General features: G+C 40.5%; 1 protein-coding gene across 1 annotated transcript in view; it reads right to left on the reverse strand.

Annotated features, from left to right (window-relative positions):
• Nucleotides 1-15,595, reverse strand: part of LOC136877674 (protein Skeletor, isoforms D/E-like) — a 152,170-nt gene that overhangs the window by 102,290 nt on the left and 34,285 nt on the right. Inside the window, exon 6 of the mRNA XM_068228700.1 lies at nt 13,392-13,651. Within this exon, the coding sequence (XP_068084801.1) occupies nt 13,392-13,651 (260 nt within the window). The remainder of the gene's footprint in view (nt 1-13,391; nt 13,652-15,595) is intronic.

Here is a 15,595-nt window from a genome sequence, read left to right on the forward strand (position 1 = left end):
CTGTGCAATCATGTCTTTAATAGCATCTTATTTGTTCCAGCTAGTGGAACATTTTCTACCTTGTGTACACCGGGGTTGTTTCTGGTGTAATGTTCTTTCTTCTTTGGGCTTTATATGTGATACAAAGAGAAGAAGCACTTTGCAAATATCCACTGCTGGCGTGGATACCGACTTTGGTTGCTTCTAATATTGAGTTTATGTTGTTATATTTCTTCAAATCAAAGACGAGGGCAGGGGGCTTGACGTAATAATTAAGAAGTAAATTAAAATAGCGTTGTTTCTGTAAGAACATTAAAGTAATCGTGTGTTTAACAAGTGATGTATACAGTAGAACAGCGTGCATTCATTGTGTTGTGCTATGCGAAGCATTCTTCTTATGTCGAGTGAAACTTTCGATTCATTCGCAAATTTCCTGGTGTCCTCCCTCTACATAGGAGTACGGTACATAAATTAGGAAAGAAGTTCCGCACCACCGGGTCCATTCTTAACAAGAAACCACGCAGGAGACGAGCCGTTTTAACAGAGGAAATGCTTTACGAAATAGGAGCTCCCTTGGAAAGAACTCCAACAAAATTCCTGTCGCGTCTCGCCGTACAAACTAATGTGTCATTATCTTCCGCCCACAGGGCAACAAAACTGTTAGAAGTCAAGCCGTACAAACCCACCTCTGCCCAATATTTAAGAGGACCTGATAGTTTCGCTAGGGTTCGGTATTGTAACTGGTTGCTTCAGTCAGTTCACGATGGGTATGTTGACCCAGAACTTTAATTTTAAAGTGATAAAGTGACTATGTAAATAGCCAAAACAATCGCTACTGGTGTGCATAAAATCCCCACCAGCTGTATGTCCGTCCACTTCATAATGAAAAGATAGGAGTTTGGTGCGCAATAAGTGCTCCCAGAATTATAGGGCATATATTTTTCCGTGAAATAATAAATGCTGATCGATATATATACCTCATTCTCAGACCATTCTTTCAAGAGCTGACGGAAGAAGAAAGGATTAATGGTTACTTCATGCAAGATAATGCGGTCTATGGAGGTTTTCGAAGATCGTGTGGTTGATTATCTCCCTAGATCTCCTGATTTAAATCCCTGCGATTAAAACTAAAGCCCTGCAAATCCGTGGATATCCGCTAAGTTAGTGTCTTGACGGATACAAACTGTATGGCAGTGCGGGCAATTTTGCCCATAATTTCTAAATAATTACGTTTATTGATTTTTCACTCAAGTATACTCTTGTTTTTGCTTGTTGTTAGGCGACCCTTGACTTTGGTGTAGGAGAGTAGTGAGTAGTAGACCATAAACACTAACTGGCTCCTGGAAGGAAGGAACAGAGGTCAATACGTCGGTAGTTGTCGCGAGAGAAAATCCCTCATTAACCTGTGACTGTAGGGGTTCTGGTGCCAGGTGTCAGACCTATTGTTAAAAGATCTATCTGTTTCAATATATTGGGTGCAATATACTATAGTAAAATATTTAAATTAACCGCGGGTGCGGATGAAGGAAGTGCGGATGTGGATATTGTTTTTTATATCCTTGCAGGGATCTAATGAATACCTGTGGGTAATACTGAAGGGAAAAGTGTATGTGAACAACCCTCACACAAGAGAAGAACTAGAAGAGAACATTACACAAGTTATTTCGAACACCACACGGGTTAAGATTCACCGAGTGCCTGCAAACCTATTTACGAGGTGTCAGGCGTGTTTGACAGCTGAGGGACAACATTTTGAACATCAAATGTAATACTAGGTAGGTTTTAAACTAATAGTTTCAGTAGAAATGCATTTCTAGAAGTGTGAATTGCCGTGGGTAGTGGGGAGGAAAAGCGCGCATTATACCGGCTAGCGACCGAGTATCTTTGCGCCAGCCGTGCCGTGCTCTGAGTTGTGCTGCGGATCGAGCTAAAAAGAGACCCTGTATAAAACAAATTATTCACTAAAAAGGTTGTGATAATTACTTGGAATTGAAGAGACTAGCCACAGACCGGAGTTCATGGAAAGCCGCTACAAACCAATCTTCGGATTGAACACCACAGAAGATCTGACTGGTGACAGTAATTGCGTCTTCTTCGGTATAAAGGATGCAAAACACATAGCATCGCAGCATTCTGGTAGTAGGGCGTAGATTTAAATTCGGTGTCTTATTTAGAGAATAAAACTGTCTCTTATATCAGACGGGATATCTCAGAATTTAATTCAGTGTACGAAGAACATTCTGATTCTTCATGAGCAGCAGAAAATGGTATTTGTGGGAGACTGATCTGAGTGTAAGGCCTAATAATGTTGTGTCCAGTGTTCACTGATAACATTCACACGATACAGATAACAGTAATCACTGAAGTCTTTCCGTTCCCACCTTATGAAGGGAGAACACCTTTGTTTCCTAGCTCAGTCTGGCATTGTGTCAGTTTCTTCACATTCTTTCGTCAACTCCTGTTCTCTACCGACCTCGGTGGTATGTGGTTTGCGTGACTTAAGGGGTTTTTCATGTTCACGCCCTCCGTAGTCCTTCGCATTCCTTTTGCGATACAGTCGTTCTGAGAAAGGTTGAATCTCTTTCAATGTTTTCTAGTGTGAAAGAGAGTGCGGCTGCGTATTTGTACTTTCCCTTAAAACCGTAATTTCAACCCCGTAGTACACAGCAACGTCCTTTTCCTTCTTTGAAACCAGTCCCCCCTTCTCAGACTGATTCTGATAGTTCCGTCATCTTCCGCTTCGAACGCTAGCGCTGTACGGCGTACGGGGAGCCATCTGGTGACGAATGAACGTACCATTTCCACTTCTATTATAGCGTCTAAATTCAAACCTCATTGTTTGAGAGACCTTTTTCGCGGACGGTCGAGATTTTCTTCTGAAGGCGCAGAGCAAAGTTCTCTGCGAAACGTAAAGAATTTCACCTTATTTTCTTGACACGACATAAGCGCAAAAATCTATAAGTACGTGCCGTGAAAGCATCAATGGCAACAGTCCCAAAATGTTTATGTATAGCATGATGTCCAAATAGGCAGCCAAACTGCTGGGGTTGTGAACTGACTCTCTCTCATGTTCTAACCTACGTAAGGGTGTGGTGACATCATAGTGCTAAAGCAAGTTGACCGTTATCCTCCAGGGCTCCCTATCCTAGGTATGGTGGATCGCATATTGGAGGCTCTCTCCTGTCGGGGTCTTGAGTTGTTCTGCCCACCCCTATTTTACAAGTACAATACATACAGTACATTTTTTACGAAAACAAACTATATTTTTATGTCCAACTTGTTTAATTGGCTCTGGGAATGCATGAGCAAAATCACTGACGTTGCCACCTGTGCTTTCTTTCTTGGACATTGGGTGATAATATGCAGGATGGTCTGCTGAGATGCAGAACCGTCACAGTTAGGTGTAGAAATTATTTTCCATTTGCAGTAGAAATCTGCGTAGTTACACGGCCAGATCATATCCTGTTCAGAGTAGACCAGGTTTCCTGAGGAAGCTCAAATCCAGGTGGAAGCGAGGAACAAATGTTTGGCAGAGTTGACTCAGGCGTAGTCTTCCCTGCCATTCTTTAGTTACATTGAAGTTGGTATTCGTCAATTCTATTGTTGTTCTCATCGATGGATTTCGAGATAGTAGACGATTAAGATGGACGTTAGCGATGCCCATCCCGATGGTATACGTCCTCTGGTTCTTTGGCCGTCAACTTTTGCTTTGATGATCAGTCTTTCCATTACCTATGGTCTTCTAGTAATGTGACGGAAGATCTTAAAAAACTGATGGTACGGTGAGTCGTTCGTGGAATATATGTTTTCCTTATTTCGAGGTGATCGAATCACACGGGAAGCAAACATTACGACACTTTCGATGAATGATGGATGATGTAAACTGTAACAAACAGAACAGATTGTCAATACTTCTTCGTACTTATGACAGTATATTATGATTTATTTCAGGCGTTCTTACTTTTCATTTTCAATAGCGGTATGCTGGAAATAACGTTTTGAGAAGTGTACAGCTACTTGATGTACATACTCACCTCTTTCAACTGCACAGCATCTCAGAGCCTTCCCATTGCATTCATCGATCATTTTATTGGCGATACAGACTTACGAATGAGGTGTTGTGTTAATCGGTACACATTTGCGCTCTACGTCTGGAAGGCTGTATGCTGGATGCTCGAAAATATATAAAATGTTCTTTTCATACCAGTGCGATAGACAAGAATATACAGACATTTTTTACGTTATCGAAATAAAAGATGACTTAAGATTTGATACACTAATTTGTCTTAAAGACGCGGGATAAAGATCATTCATGTACGAGCTATTTACTTGTACGTCCGTGATTTGTTGGGAACTGGATTTATGGAGAAGTGAGAAAAGGGGAGGAAGAAGATTTCGGCTTCGACGTTCATTTCTGCAGTTCTATCAATCAAAAGGCATGGAACAGATCAGGAAAAGTATAAAATCAAGTTCAGTCTGAATAATATAGTGAATCAGTTGTAGAGTGTTGTCCTCCAGATCCCAGGATAGCGAGGTCAAACCCGGCAGAGGTAGTCGGTTCTTTTTGAAGGGCGGAAAAGTATCCATTCGACACTCCATGTCGTACGAAGTCGGCATGTGAAAGATGTGTGGTGACACATTTAGTGTTTAACCGACAAAATTAATTAAAACTCAGCCTTAGACACTCAAGAGAGATTCGGCTTGCTCTGCTATCTAGTAGGCCTAGAATCAAACGGAATATCGAAACGGACGAACAAACAACCGAATGGTGTCAAATGAAAATGCTTGCAGCTGAGGTCTTATGATTATTATTGTTATTATTTAATTCACTCATGCGTGTTTAATTTCTACGTATTATTGAAGAGAGGAAAAGAAACAGAAAAAAAGTAAATAGACGCAAATTAAAGATGTCCGAAGTTGTCGATATTTGTACCTGCCATGCATGCCCTTTTTTTCTGAGAGACAGAATGTGAGAAAAAAACGTAGGGATTCTTAATTATGGGCTTATAACATGTACCTCCCAAAAATAGTAACAAATCAAGATATTAGCCATAAACAGGACGAATTAATTATGAGGAAACTTCTACTACGTGATGCCATGTTTGTACCAATACGATAACATTATAATTCACGCTGGTTTACGTTGCATACACCTTTCGCTGGATATCTGAGATGGTGAGAGACTGATGTTAATCAGCAATGCAAAATTACCACGCGATATGATAGCTCAATCATTTTCACTTAGTATATTCCTGGGAATGTTGGTACTTCTCTCAGATGCAAATACATTTATTGGAATATGACACACAAAATGACTAGATTTCCCTTGTAGTGTTCATAGTTTCTTCCCATGCAAGCAACAGCTCATTTTATAAACTTGCTGACGTGAGTGGAGTTCTCGATCGGCAGCTCCCCTTTTTCAGAGTCACAGCATTCATTCACCTTTTCCCAGAAGTTTGCAGCTCTTGAGATGTGCTTAGTTTCGCCTCAGCCATAGCGGCAAGTATCCAGTTTACTTAATCATTTCAAAGAACCGAGTAATTATCCCAGAATACAACGTACTAGCACAACAAGACTGAAAGCTTTGTGGAATAGCCACGAGATGTCGGGGCGGCTAAAGATCATTCCATATTTCAATGTTGCTAGCTCCACATACGAAGTTGACCGAAACATACCGAGTGAGAACGAGGCAGCCGAGCGCTCAAGAAAACTTGAGAGTGTATAGTTATGGTCCGTTTCACGTAATTACGAGTAGAGACGAGTAATGGCGCTTCCCGCACGGATTTGGAAGATACATATTCGGTCTCATGGGCGCCACTGTACGGGAGGCTCTCCGTCTTTCAGAGAACAAATTTCAAAATGATACCTAACGTGCAAAAATGTTACGAAAATATTGCTTGTAAAGACTTGGGAGTAAGGATTCGTGAAGTTTGACTAAGTGGTGTTTTCCCACCTGACACTGAGCATGTGGTGTGGAATGGCATTAGTAGACGAATAACCTTGCGTGGAGCTTTTAAAAGTAGGAAGAATCATAATATGAAGATAAATATGGAATCCAAGAAGACAAATTGAGGCAAATATCAATTTATAGGACGAGGTATAATGGATTGGAATAATTTATCACGGAAAGTGTTCCATACATTTTGAAGTTCTTTGGAAACATTTAAAAATGTCTAGGTAAACAACTGGCAGGGAATCACAGCCCTAAATGCGTATAATTAATGATTGATACATACATACTCACGAAAAAACGCAACAGTTACACGGGTAAACACACAGGCTTGAAACGCATTTAGGTCATGAAGATGTTAACCCCATTGTTCTACGCTTCTATTATAAGGTAGAGACGAAACGCGCAATTGAATAATTAAAACTGGGTGATAGATTCGTCCCATATCGTGTAGCAGCTGAGCTCCTAAAAGAGACAAGTGACACAGGTGTGCAGATCATCACAGGTATTTGCGGTAAGATTTGGATACATGGCATTTGGGCAGCTGATTGGGTTGCATCCAATTTTGTCCCTCTGAACAAGAAGGGTTCCACAGCCAAATGTGACAATTGCAGAACATTACTCCTCATTTCACATGCAAATAAGATCCTACTATATATATATATATTTGCTAGGGGCTTTACGTCGCACCGACACAGATAGGTCTTATGGCGACGATGGGATGGGAAAGGCCTAGGAGTTGGAGGGAAGCGGCCGTGGCCTTAATTAAGGTACAGCCCCAGCATTTGCCTGGTGTGAAAATGGGAAACCACGGAAAACCATCTTCAGGGCTGCCGATAGTGGGATTCGAACCTACTATCTCCCGGATGCAAGCTCACAGTCGCGCGCCTCTACGCGCACGCCCAACTCGCCCGGTCTATATATAATTAAAGAGAGGCTTCAAGCTTTCATTGTTTCAGAGATCCCAACTGAACGAGCTGGATTTGTCTGACGTAAATGCACAAGAGAACAGATATTAAACATGCATCAGTTCATTGAAAAACCGGGAATTTCATCTTCCTCTCATCATATGCTTTTTAGAATACCGGAGGGCCTTTGACTGTTTTGAGTGGGATGAAGTGTGGCAAGTTTTGTTGGATATGGGTGTTCCTGTACATCTAGCTTGGTGTAGATGTAGGTGTCCGGCAGGTTTGTATGCTGTCACCCGTGCTCTTCAAAATCTATACCGAGTACATAATGAGAGATGTACTTGTGGAATGTGATGGCGGATTTCCTGTTAGTGGTAAGAAAATAACTATGCAACTTCCTATATGCAGGCTATACTGCACTCATTGCCGGTGATGAGAAAATGACAGAGCTCATTTCTTGCGTCAAAAATGTCAGTGCTCAAATGTGACTACGAATAAACATGAACAAGACCAAGGGGTGTAAATAGTCTCTTAAGGATAAGTCGATGTGAACTGGCTGTAACGTCATCTTGACCCTCGACGACTTGACTATGTATATGGGCATTCTCATGGTTTTCGACTTGGACAGTTGTTATTAGTAGGCTGTGGATCTGATCTTGTTATCTTTTGTTATGTTTGTTATATGTTATGATGAAAGTTTACAGCTGTTAATTGGTCTGTTGACATTACAAGTGAAATATGATCAGTGTAGCTGTATCTTGTGCTTCGTGAGTAAATAAATACATTGTTAATAGAGCCTATAAACTGGCCAGCACTGACATCTTCAAGGACTTCAAGAACGTCTCAGAAATTTGACATCTTGGTTCAGTCATTTCCATCCCTCCTGAGATAAGAGAAAAACAGCTATGGCCAAAAATTTAATGGCGAATTTGTCCCAGTTATGTAACAATCGCTCTATTTCGTTACCACTGAAAATGAGAGTAGTATCCTGTGTGGTATGTTCAGTTTTCCTCTATGGAGCCGAGACATGGACTCTTCAATTTTTGAAATGTGGTGCTGGCACCAATGATTCCATTATAAACCAACTCAATCTCAGAATCAGATTTTCATCAATATGTAAACAAGGAGTTCTACAATTCCTTGGATGCACTATGTGATGTGAGAATGACACCATAGACAAAATGATTATTCTTGAAAATGTTCCCTGAAAGAGAGATCATAGAAGAGACGAGTTCCCACTCGATAGCCGAACGTAATCAAGAGTATAACTGCGCTGAACACGTCTGGCCGAGGAGCGCAAGAGATGGAGACCATTGACCAATAGCTTCCTCGGAGATCACGATCCTCAGTATTGAGGGAACGATAAGAAAGAGAGTTGTGATGTAGCAACAACAAAAATTGTGAATATACAATACATTCTAATTCGTTGCTTGTAGATCTCACATCGTGTTTGAATCTCAGCATTTTAATTAGAACGTCCGTGCGAAGGAGATGTATTTAGCACATGAGACCTAAAGGAACAGTATGATAACAAGGCAGATCTAAAGTAACTATGTATACACTGAAGTTCAGATCCCTAGATCAAGTCCAACAATCCACTGCACAGCTTCGTCAGTTGCATAATAAATGTTTGTCAAGGAGACGTGGAGAGCTTGCTGAGGACAGTCCGCATCCACACGTTGGATGGTCGAGTGTAGTTCTACAGTTAAAGCTTGGTGAATTCAGCCTTCCCCATTTATGAAGAACATAAGCACATCTTCCTTGATTAGTTCTTACACGGTTCAAAATCCTTCAATAGCGTATAGGTCGGTTTTGGAATCTAGCTGGCTTTACATGCTGTAACGCGACACGATATTGATGAGGTGAGAATAACCAAGTGGTAGAAATGGAAAAGTGTGATTTCTCCAGCGCCATGATGGTCATTTTGACGTACTGGATGTACTGGCAACTAGAATTATGACTTCCCTCTGCAACTTCAGCAGTGTTTCAAACCTTCTTACGCTAGACAGTGGAGAGACCACATCCAGTAATGATGTGCATTGCCTCGATTAGGTGAGCATCAATCCTGGTGTCGTGGGCACTGTAGGAGCAGTACGTCTCATCAGCTCAGCGTTAGCTCCCCAAGAGGTGCCCGCTAGTTTGTTACGGCTCTTACAGATGGGAGAATAATTAATTATGTGAGCTCATCGTCATGGGAATAGAACTTCCTTCTCTTGCCTACATGCATGTACGAGCGTGATTCTTTAAAACTACTCCTTCTGATTCATCATAAGGATAAACAGTTATACAATATCACAACTTTACAAAACAAACGAGATTTTAAATCTCTCATTCATGGTGATGCTTGTTGTTTAAAGGGGCTTAACATCTAGATCATCGGCCCCAAGTCTCTCATTGAAACTTCTCAGAGGAACAAATGGAAATGATAAAATTTTACTTTCTGTTTAGAACAATTCTAATCTAAATCAAATTTATGTTTTCGCTTAATTTTTGATTTATTTAACTTTACCGTAGCTTTAAGTATTCAGTCTCCTAGTGTCCATCAATGAACTATGTACGTTCTGGATCTAGCTCTGAAGCCCCTTCTAGGTGTAGGCCTACATTTCTTAAGGGAAGTTAGGACTGAATTTATAAAAAAATAGTAATTATTAATAGAATTGAATGAAATTTGGTTTATGGTCTCCTAATGTTGAAATAAGACCATATACCAATTTTCAGAAAAATAGCAACATAACTTTCTGAGAAATTAACACTTACAATTTAAAATTTTTAAAAATCGATAAGCATAAAAAATGCTCCAGCTGAACAGTTACTTCAAATATCACATCGAAAACTGGTGTACAGGCACTTCAAGGTATCAGAAGAATTTTAACAGAGAGAAAGTCTGCATATGTAGTCCATGAATGTGAGGGAAAATGTGTTTTATGTGTTTGTGTTTTTCTAAAATTATGCTAAAAATACCCCTTTGAAGGCTACTATCTTTTAAAGTATCAACAGTATAAAAAACTCCTTCTGTTAATATCAAGAAAATACAGGTGTTAACAACCCATGAAATTCCCATGGAATTTGAAGCCAAATTGGTTCAGCTGGAACATTTTAAATATCTGAAAATGTATATATGAAAAAAACACATTTTTTTTAAGTAAAAGCTAGTGGATGGGGATTCAACCGGACATTTAAATGTTACGATAGTACTTTAAAAATGGCGGAACCCGAAGAAAACCACCGCCAAATGATCCGAAGGAGTCCGGCGTACAATAATATGCACAAATTGAAAAATCTATAATTTTTATTTTTTTCACCAAAAACTCAGTCCCAGCCTCCCTTAACTTCATATAATCGAAAATTAAGTCTAAGCATTGCGTCCTACGTCTCTTTCTACTTACTTTAACTTCGATAGCTGAGTCCATCATTATGGTAGGTTTTTCCATTCACCTCACAGGATCCCACCACCATAGCCAGCGCATTTCCTAAGATAGCCATTATGTTGTCATTACGCGTACCCTCTTGCTACTGTTTCCACCCGCTTGTCTCAGCAGTCATTCTCGTATTTTAGTGTATATTGCCTCCAATTTATGAAGATATTACAAACATACCAATCCTCCACTGCCGTACAAGAAAGTGCTAAATACATAGCGATGATAGAATACTTTCTTCTGCAAACTCACTTCCTTCTTACTGCTGATCGCAACTGCGAGTTCAGCGCATTAGCATTTCTACTTCCAGATTCCATTTCACTCACTCCTTGGAGAATATACTCGTACAGAGTAAGTAATGAAAAGGACAGCATCTCTTCCAGTTTTATATTCTGAACCTGGCATTCAATAGCGTACGACATTATATACTTGTCTTGGAAATGATATTTCTTTTTATCACACTCGTTGCATTTCTTTTCAGATTTCAGCCTCTCATCGGCATAATTCAAACTGTTTACTGCATTTTCAATCTATTGGATCCTCCTCTACTATTTTATGACTTCCATGAAATGATTGATATAAACTGTTAGGGTGAAATATAACAGTTTTGACTGTTTGTAACTACCTTCAACCACGAGCTCTTCGACCGTAAATTCTGACTTTAACCCGATTGTAAACACACCTATCTTTGATTGCCTATAATAGCCTATGCTTGAGCCTATAACCCCTTAAAATGAACACAGACACACAGTCCCAGAAACTGTAGAATTGGATGCGCAGGTAAAATTCCCAGTCTGGCTGGGAATCGAATCCGAGGCCCTCTGAACCGAAGGCCAGTACACTGCCCATCACACCAAGGAGCTACTGTATACCATTAACTGCTTCCGTGTGTTCAAAAGATAGCCTACCTAGCACAAATGTAATCCTGATTGCTCGATGGCTAAGTGGTTAGGTGCTGGCCCTTGGGACAACGGGTCGCTGGTTCATTTCCCGACAGGGTTGGTTTTAATCTTTATTTTGCAATTCCTTTGGTGCCGGGACTGTCTGTTTGTGCTGTCTTCAACATTAGCATACATCATCCTCAATGACGAGAAGTTCACCTACAGGCGTCATTTGGAAATACCTGCAGAGGGCTTCTCTGGAATCCATACGCCGTTATTACTATGTGAAGTAATTTACACCTGCCTTGCCGCTGTATTCACCAGTTCTGGACATATTTTGTATTTTCATACTGTGTTCAGACACTGTAATTTATTTACCATCTTTTTCACTTGCTGAAGGGCCATTCAGCTACTATACTACTTCTACTGTTCAAATAATAGAAAGTTTTTTTTTTTTACATTGAGTACATTTTCAGCGCATCATTTATCCAGTAATTCCTAAGGATCTGCAATGAGTTTACCCCCTTTCGAAGATTATTAATTTTATTCCAATAAATTCTTCTAGCTCATGATTAAGTCGTTCCAGCTTATTTCCACTGTGCTTCCATGCATTTCTTTGGGATTCTTCAATTATTATTATTATTATTATTATTATTATTATTATTATTATTATTGGTTCTGTTTCTTTCAATACTTCACATCACAGCCTGCACGGTTGCTAGGTAACATCCCGTCACATATTTTATTGAAAGACATGTTTACGATCATTCGATTTTCCCAAAGGGACATTTCTTATAACGTTTTGTTCCATGTCCTGGACCTACTTACTATCTATTGTTCGGAAGTATTCACTAACCGTAACAAAGTACTGTAATTCTGTCAAATTTTCTTAATCTAAAGTTTTGTACCCGAAAATTTTTCATCTGTAGACTTCGTGTTCTGTGGGCTAGGCCTAGTAATATTTATTAAAAGTTCACTGCTGGAGAATACTAACACAGATTCCCAGTGAGCGCATCCCGTTCCTTTTCGCTCTTATATGTTCCACACATTTGCCTATTATGATGTCATACCCCTCAATTTTGAGACACCATCTCTACGCTACTTTCACATAGTTTTCTAGATGAACACACTTCGCCTTTGCAAATTCTACCTGCAGTTTCACATGAAGATTTTCATATGCTCGATTTTTCTTTGTTTGTATCCATTAGAACAATGTGTTTTATTTTGAAGTAATTTTCTTCTAATATTCTTTGGCATTCCCAGCAGCCTCACTGTATTGAAAGCACCTGCTGTTGACCTTGACTAGTGTATTACTCTGGACTCAGAAAATTTGTTTACCCCATCCTCATTCCCTCCTTCATACCCTGAGATGATCCATTATCTCTTCCAGTGCGACGTAAAAAGCGTCCTACTCCAGCCAGCAATGCTAGATTTGTCCATTTACGTGCTTACAGAAATTAGATTTTGTGTTGTCGTTTTCCTAACGAGCAATGGCACTCCACACGCTGATTCTCGTCTTAGAACACCTGTTGAGAACTCTTTATAATCTCCTACCTCTTCCTTGTTATCTCCCCTTATTCAAATATCGTTAGTAAATTACTCCTCTTTACTGTCTCAGCCATTTCTAAATTTTTCTTCCATCAGACCAACTGAAATCGATAATATCGCACTGAATTCCACGTCGCTTACCAAGTGGTTTCCAGTGAGTTCCAGGCACGCTTGTCGCTGCTCATCTTAACAAGTTTTGTGTAAATCTGGAGCAACCTAGGCTCATTTCGGTTTTTGTTTAAAGCCGAATGCCCTTCCAGAACGCCACACGATTTTAGAAATGAAAATATCAACCCAAGATAGACCGGCATTCAAACTTCAGCCTTCCAGGTGGGAAGCCAATAGCTGAGACACCGAGCTAGTGAAGCCTCCAAGTTTGGAAGAATTCTTCCCGATAATTGGATAAAAGGGAAGTTTCTCGTCATGAACACTCAATGATATTTTATTAGGTTTTATATGAGATCAGCAAACCGAGATATAGCCGGGCACTGAAAAATACCAAGATGTGTGACATGATACAGTTCAAATGAAAATGAGCTCTGTTTTGTGTTGCTTGTTGCCTTGACTGTGGCGCAGTGATTAGGAACAGAATGTAATACGTAAAACATAGTTATCTACATTAGAGCTACTGAAAAATTGTGATCGCTACCCTGAGTACTGATCCACCTAACGCAAGAACACCCGGATAGAGCGTTCATTTGTTCCTTACCTGTGGCGAGACGCCAAGCATCTTGAGGGAAGGAGGCACGTTCAGGTTGCGTGGAATTCGGATGTGTCCGAAGTCCACAGTGAAAGCCTCGCACCACACTCCGAAGTGGCCGATGTCGTAGACGGTCATGTCCTTGGGCAATGTCAGCACGATGGTCTTGTGGTCGTATTTCCGCAGAGGTTCCTCTTTTCCGTTCTCGTCGGGAACTCGTACACCTTGAGGACTGGGCTTGTTGCCGCGGCCGACCCAGAACTTGGCATCTGTGTGCGAAATGAGATACATATTACAAGCGAAGGAGTTGCATTGTTTTGGAGGAAGATAGGAATTAGTACACCGGAGTAACAGCCAGTTCAATATTTCCTGATCATTTGAAAATTTAAACTACTGTACTGTATTTTAAGAATTTTGAACACCTCCGACATTACGAAGGAGAATCTTTTCAGAGTTGATACTTAATTATAAGACTGATCGTTGCTTTTGAAGTACGATCATCTATGGGGAATGTGGCATTGAAATACCTGTGATACTGTAGGTAATCAAAACACACCCTAAAATTGATAATATCTCTCTGAGAGGCTCTTATGATTGAGCACGGGGACTCTTCTACAGGCAGTTCACTTTATTATCCTGACATGATAAGCGAAATTCCAACAGTCTGGTTCTATTCCTGTGATTTTTAGATTTGCGGCCGTGAAAGCCTTCGTTTTGGAATTATGTCTGCATGGGGTGAAGATATTTTTGGGAACGGAGAATTCACTTCTACTTTAGCAGGTTAGCAATCCCTATTTGGAAACACGGCGGGTCCATACAGTCCACGCGCTGCACTCCTTCTGGGAGTGGTGCGTCCGAAACAAGGTGAAAATAAATCCTAGAAAAACTCAGACAGTTATTTTCATCAAGCGTCCCCTTGTCTTGGACAAAGAAAATTAAATACCTCGGCCTAACTATGGATAGTGGTATGTCCTGGAGATACGACATAGAACAAGCCTTACAGCGTACCACCGCACGGCTGAAAACTTTGAGACCTCTGCTGGAAAATAAATATATCTCAACTAGTATTACGAGACATATTTACCTGGCATGTATCAGGCCCATCCTGCTGTATGGCTGTGAGGCCTGGGGCTATATTTCTAAAACTCCGCTTTGCAAACTACACGTTTTTCAAAATGACACTCAGAATGATGACTAAAGCACCAATACTGAAATCTAACTAGAAGATACGAACAGAACTTCGTATTCCGACTCTGAGATCTCAGATTAATAAAATAGTCAAGATGACAAAAGCTAGAATCCTCCTAAACCATTCAACCGACCCTGACATCCTACTTCTGAAACAGGTCGTAAGAACCAAGAAGTGGAACATACGTTTCAAACATCGTGGCCGTTGGCTCACTTACTACCTGTTTTAACAAGAAATAGAAACATGTTTCAGCTTTTTCCGAATTTCTGTACATTTCTCTCACTAAATAACTTCACAATTAAACCCTTGTAAGGGGACGTTTGTTAAGAAGGAAAGTCCACCCCCCCCCCCATGTTGAAAGTAGTTCTTCGACTCCAAATTAGAGTCTATTTCTCCAGCAAAGAAGCTGTTTCTTCTCTGACGGGAGGTGAATACCACCCCTCAGCCAGATCGTTTTCCCCGCCAGTGTTGAACCAGAGAGTTTTCCGAGTCATTAGCATTTCTCGGAAACAGATGAGTAAAGGGGCATAGTTTTCGTCCTGGGACTCTCAGGTACTCGCCCTCAAAAAAAGTCTGGTACTGCTAAGAAGAATCTTGAAGGAGCATGCCAGTATAATCGATGAGACCAAATAACACGTCTGGACGTAACTCTGCAGATGCACAAGGCGTAACCACCCAAACGCTGGTTCTATTCCTGTGATTTTTTTTAATAGGGGAAATGTTTTGTTCCTGGTAAAGTATTTTCAGCTGCAAGTGTTTCTCACTCACGAAATTGTGAGCTATTCCAAATATCACCCATAAATATTGAAGAAAGTTAACTGAGGGGCCAAATGCAACTTCAGCTGTCACCCGCAATACACACCGTGTTCCGTAAGCAAGTGTCATCTGCCCGCGCAGCTGTTGTGCAGTGAGGTTTGCATACATGTTAGGGAGATGGACTATCAGAACGCCTAATATGTATGCAACTCACCTACGTATGTGTAGAACGGGCTAGATGATACTTGCGACTTGCTAAAATACGTTT

Source organism: Anabrus simplex, chromosome 7 (genome assembly GCF_040414725.1).
Source record: "Anabrus simplex isolate iqAnaSimp1 chromosome 7, ASM4041472v1, whole genome shotgun sequence".
NCBI classification, from domain to species: Eukaryota; Metazoa; Arthropoda; class Insecta; order Orthoptera; family Tettigoniidae; genus Anabrus; species Anabrus simplex.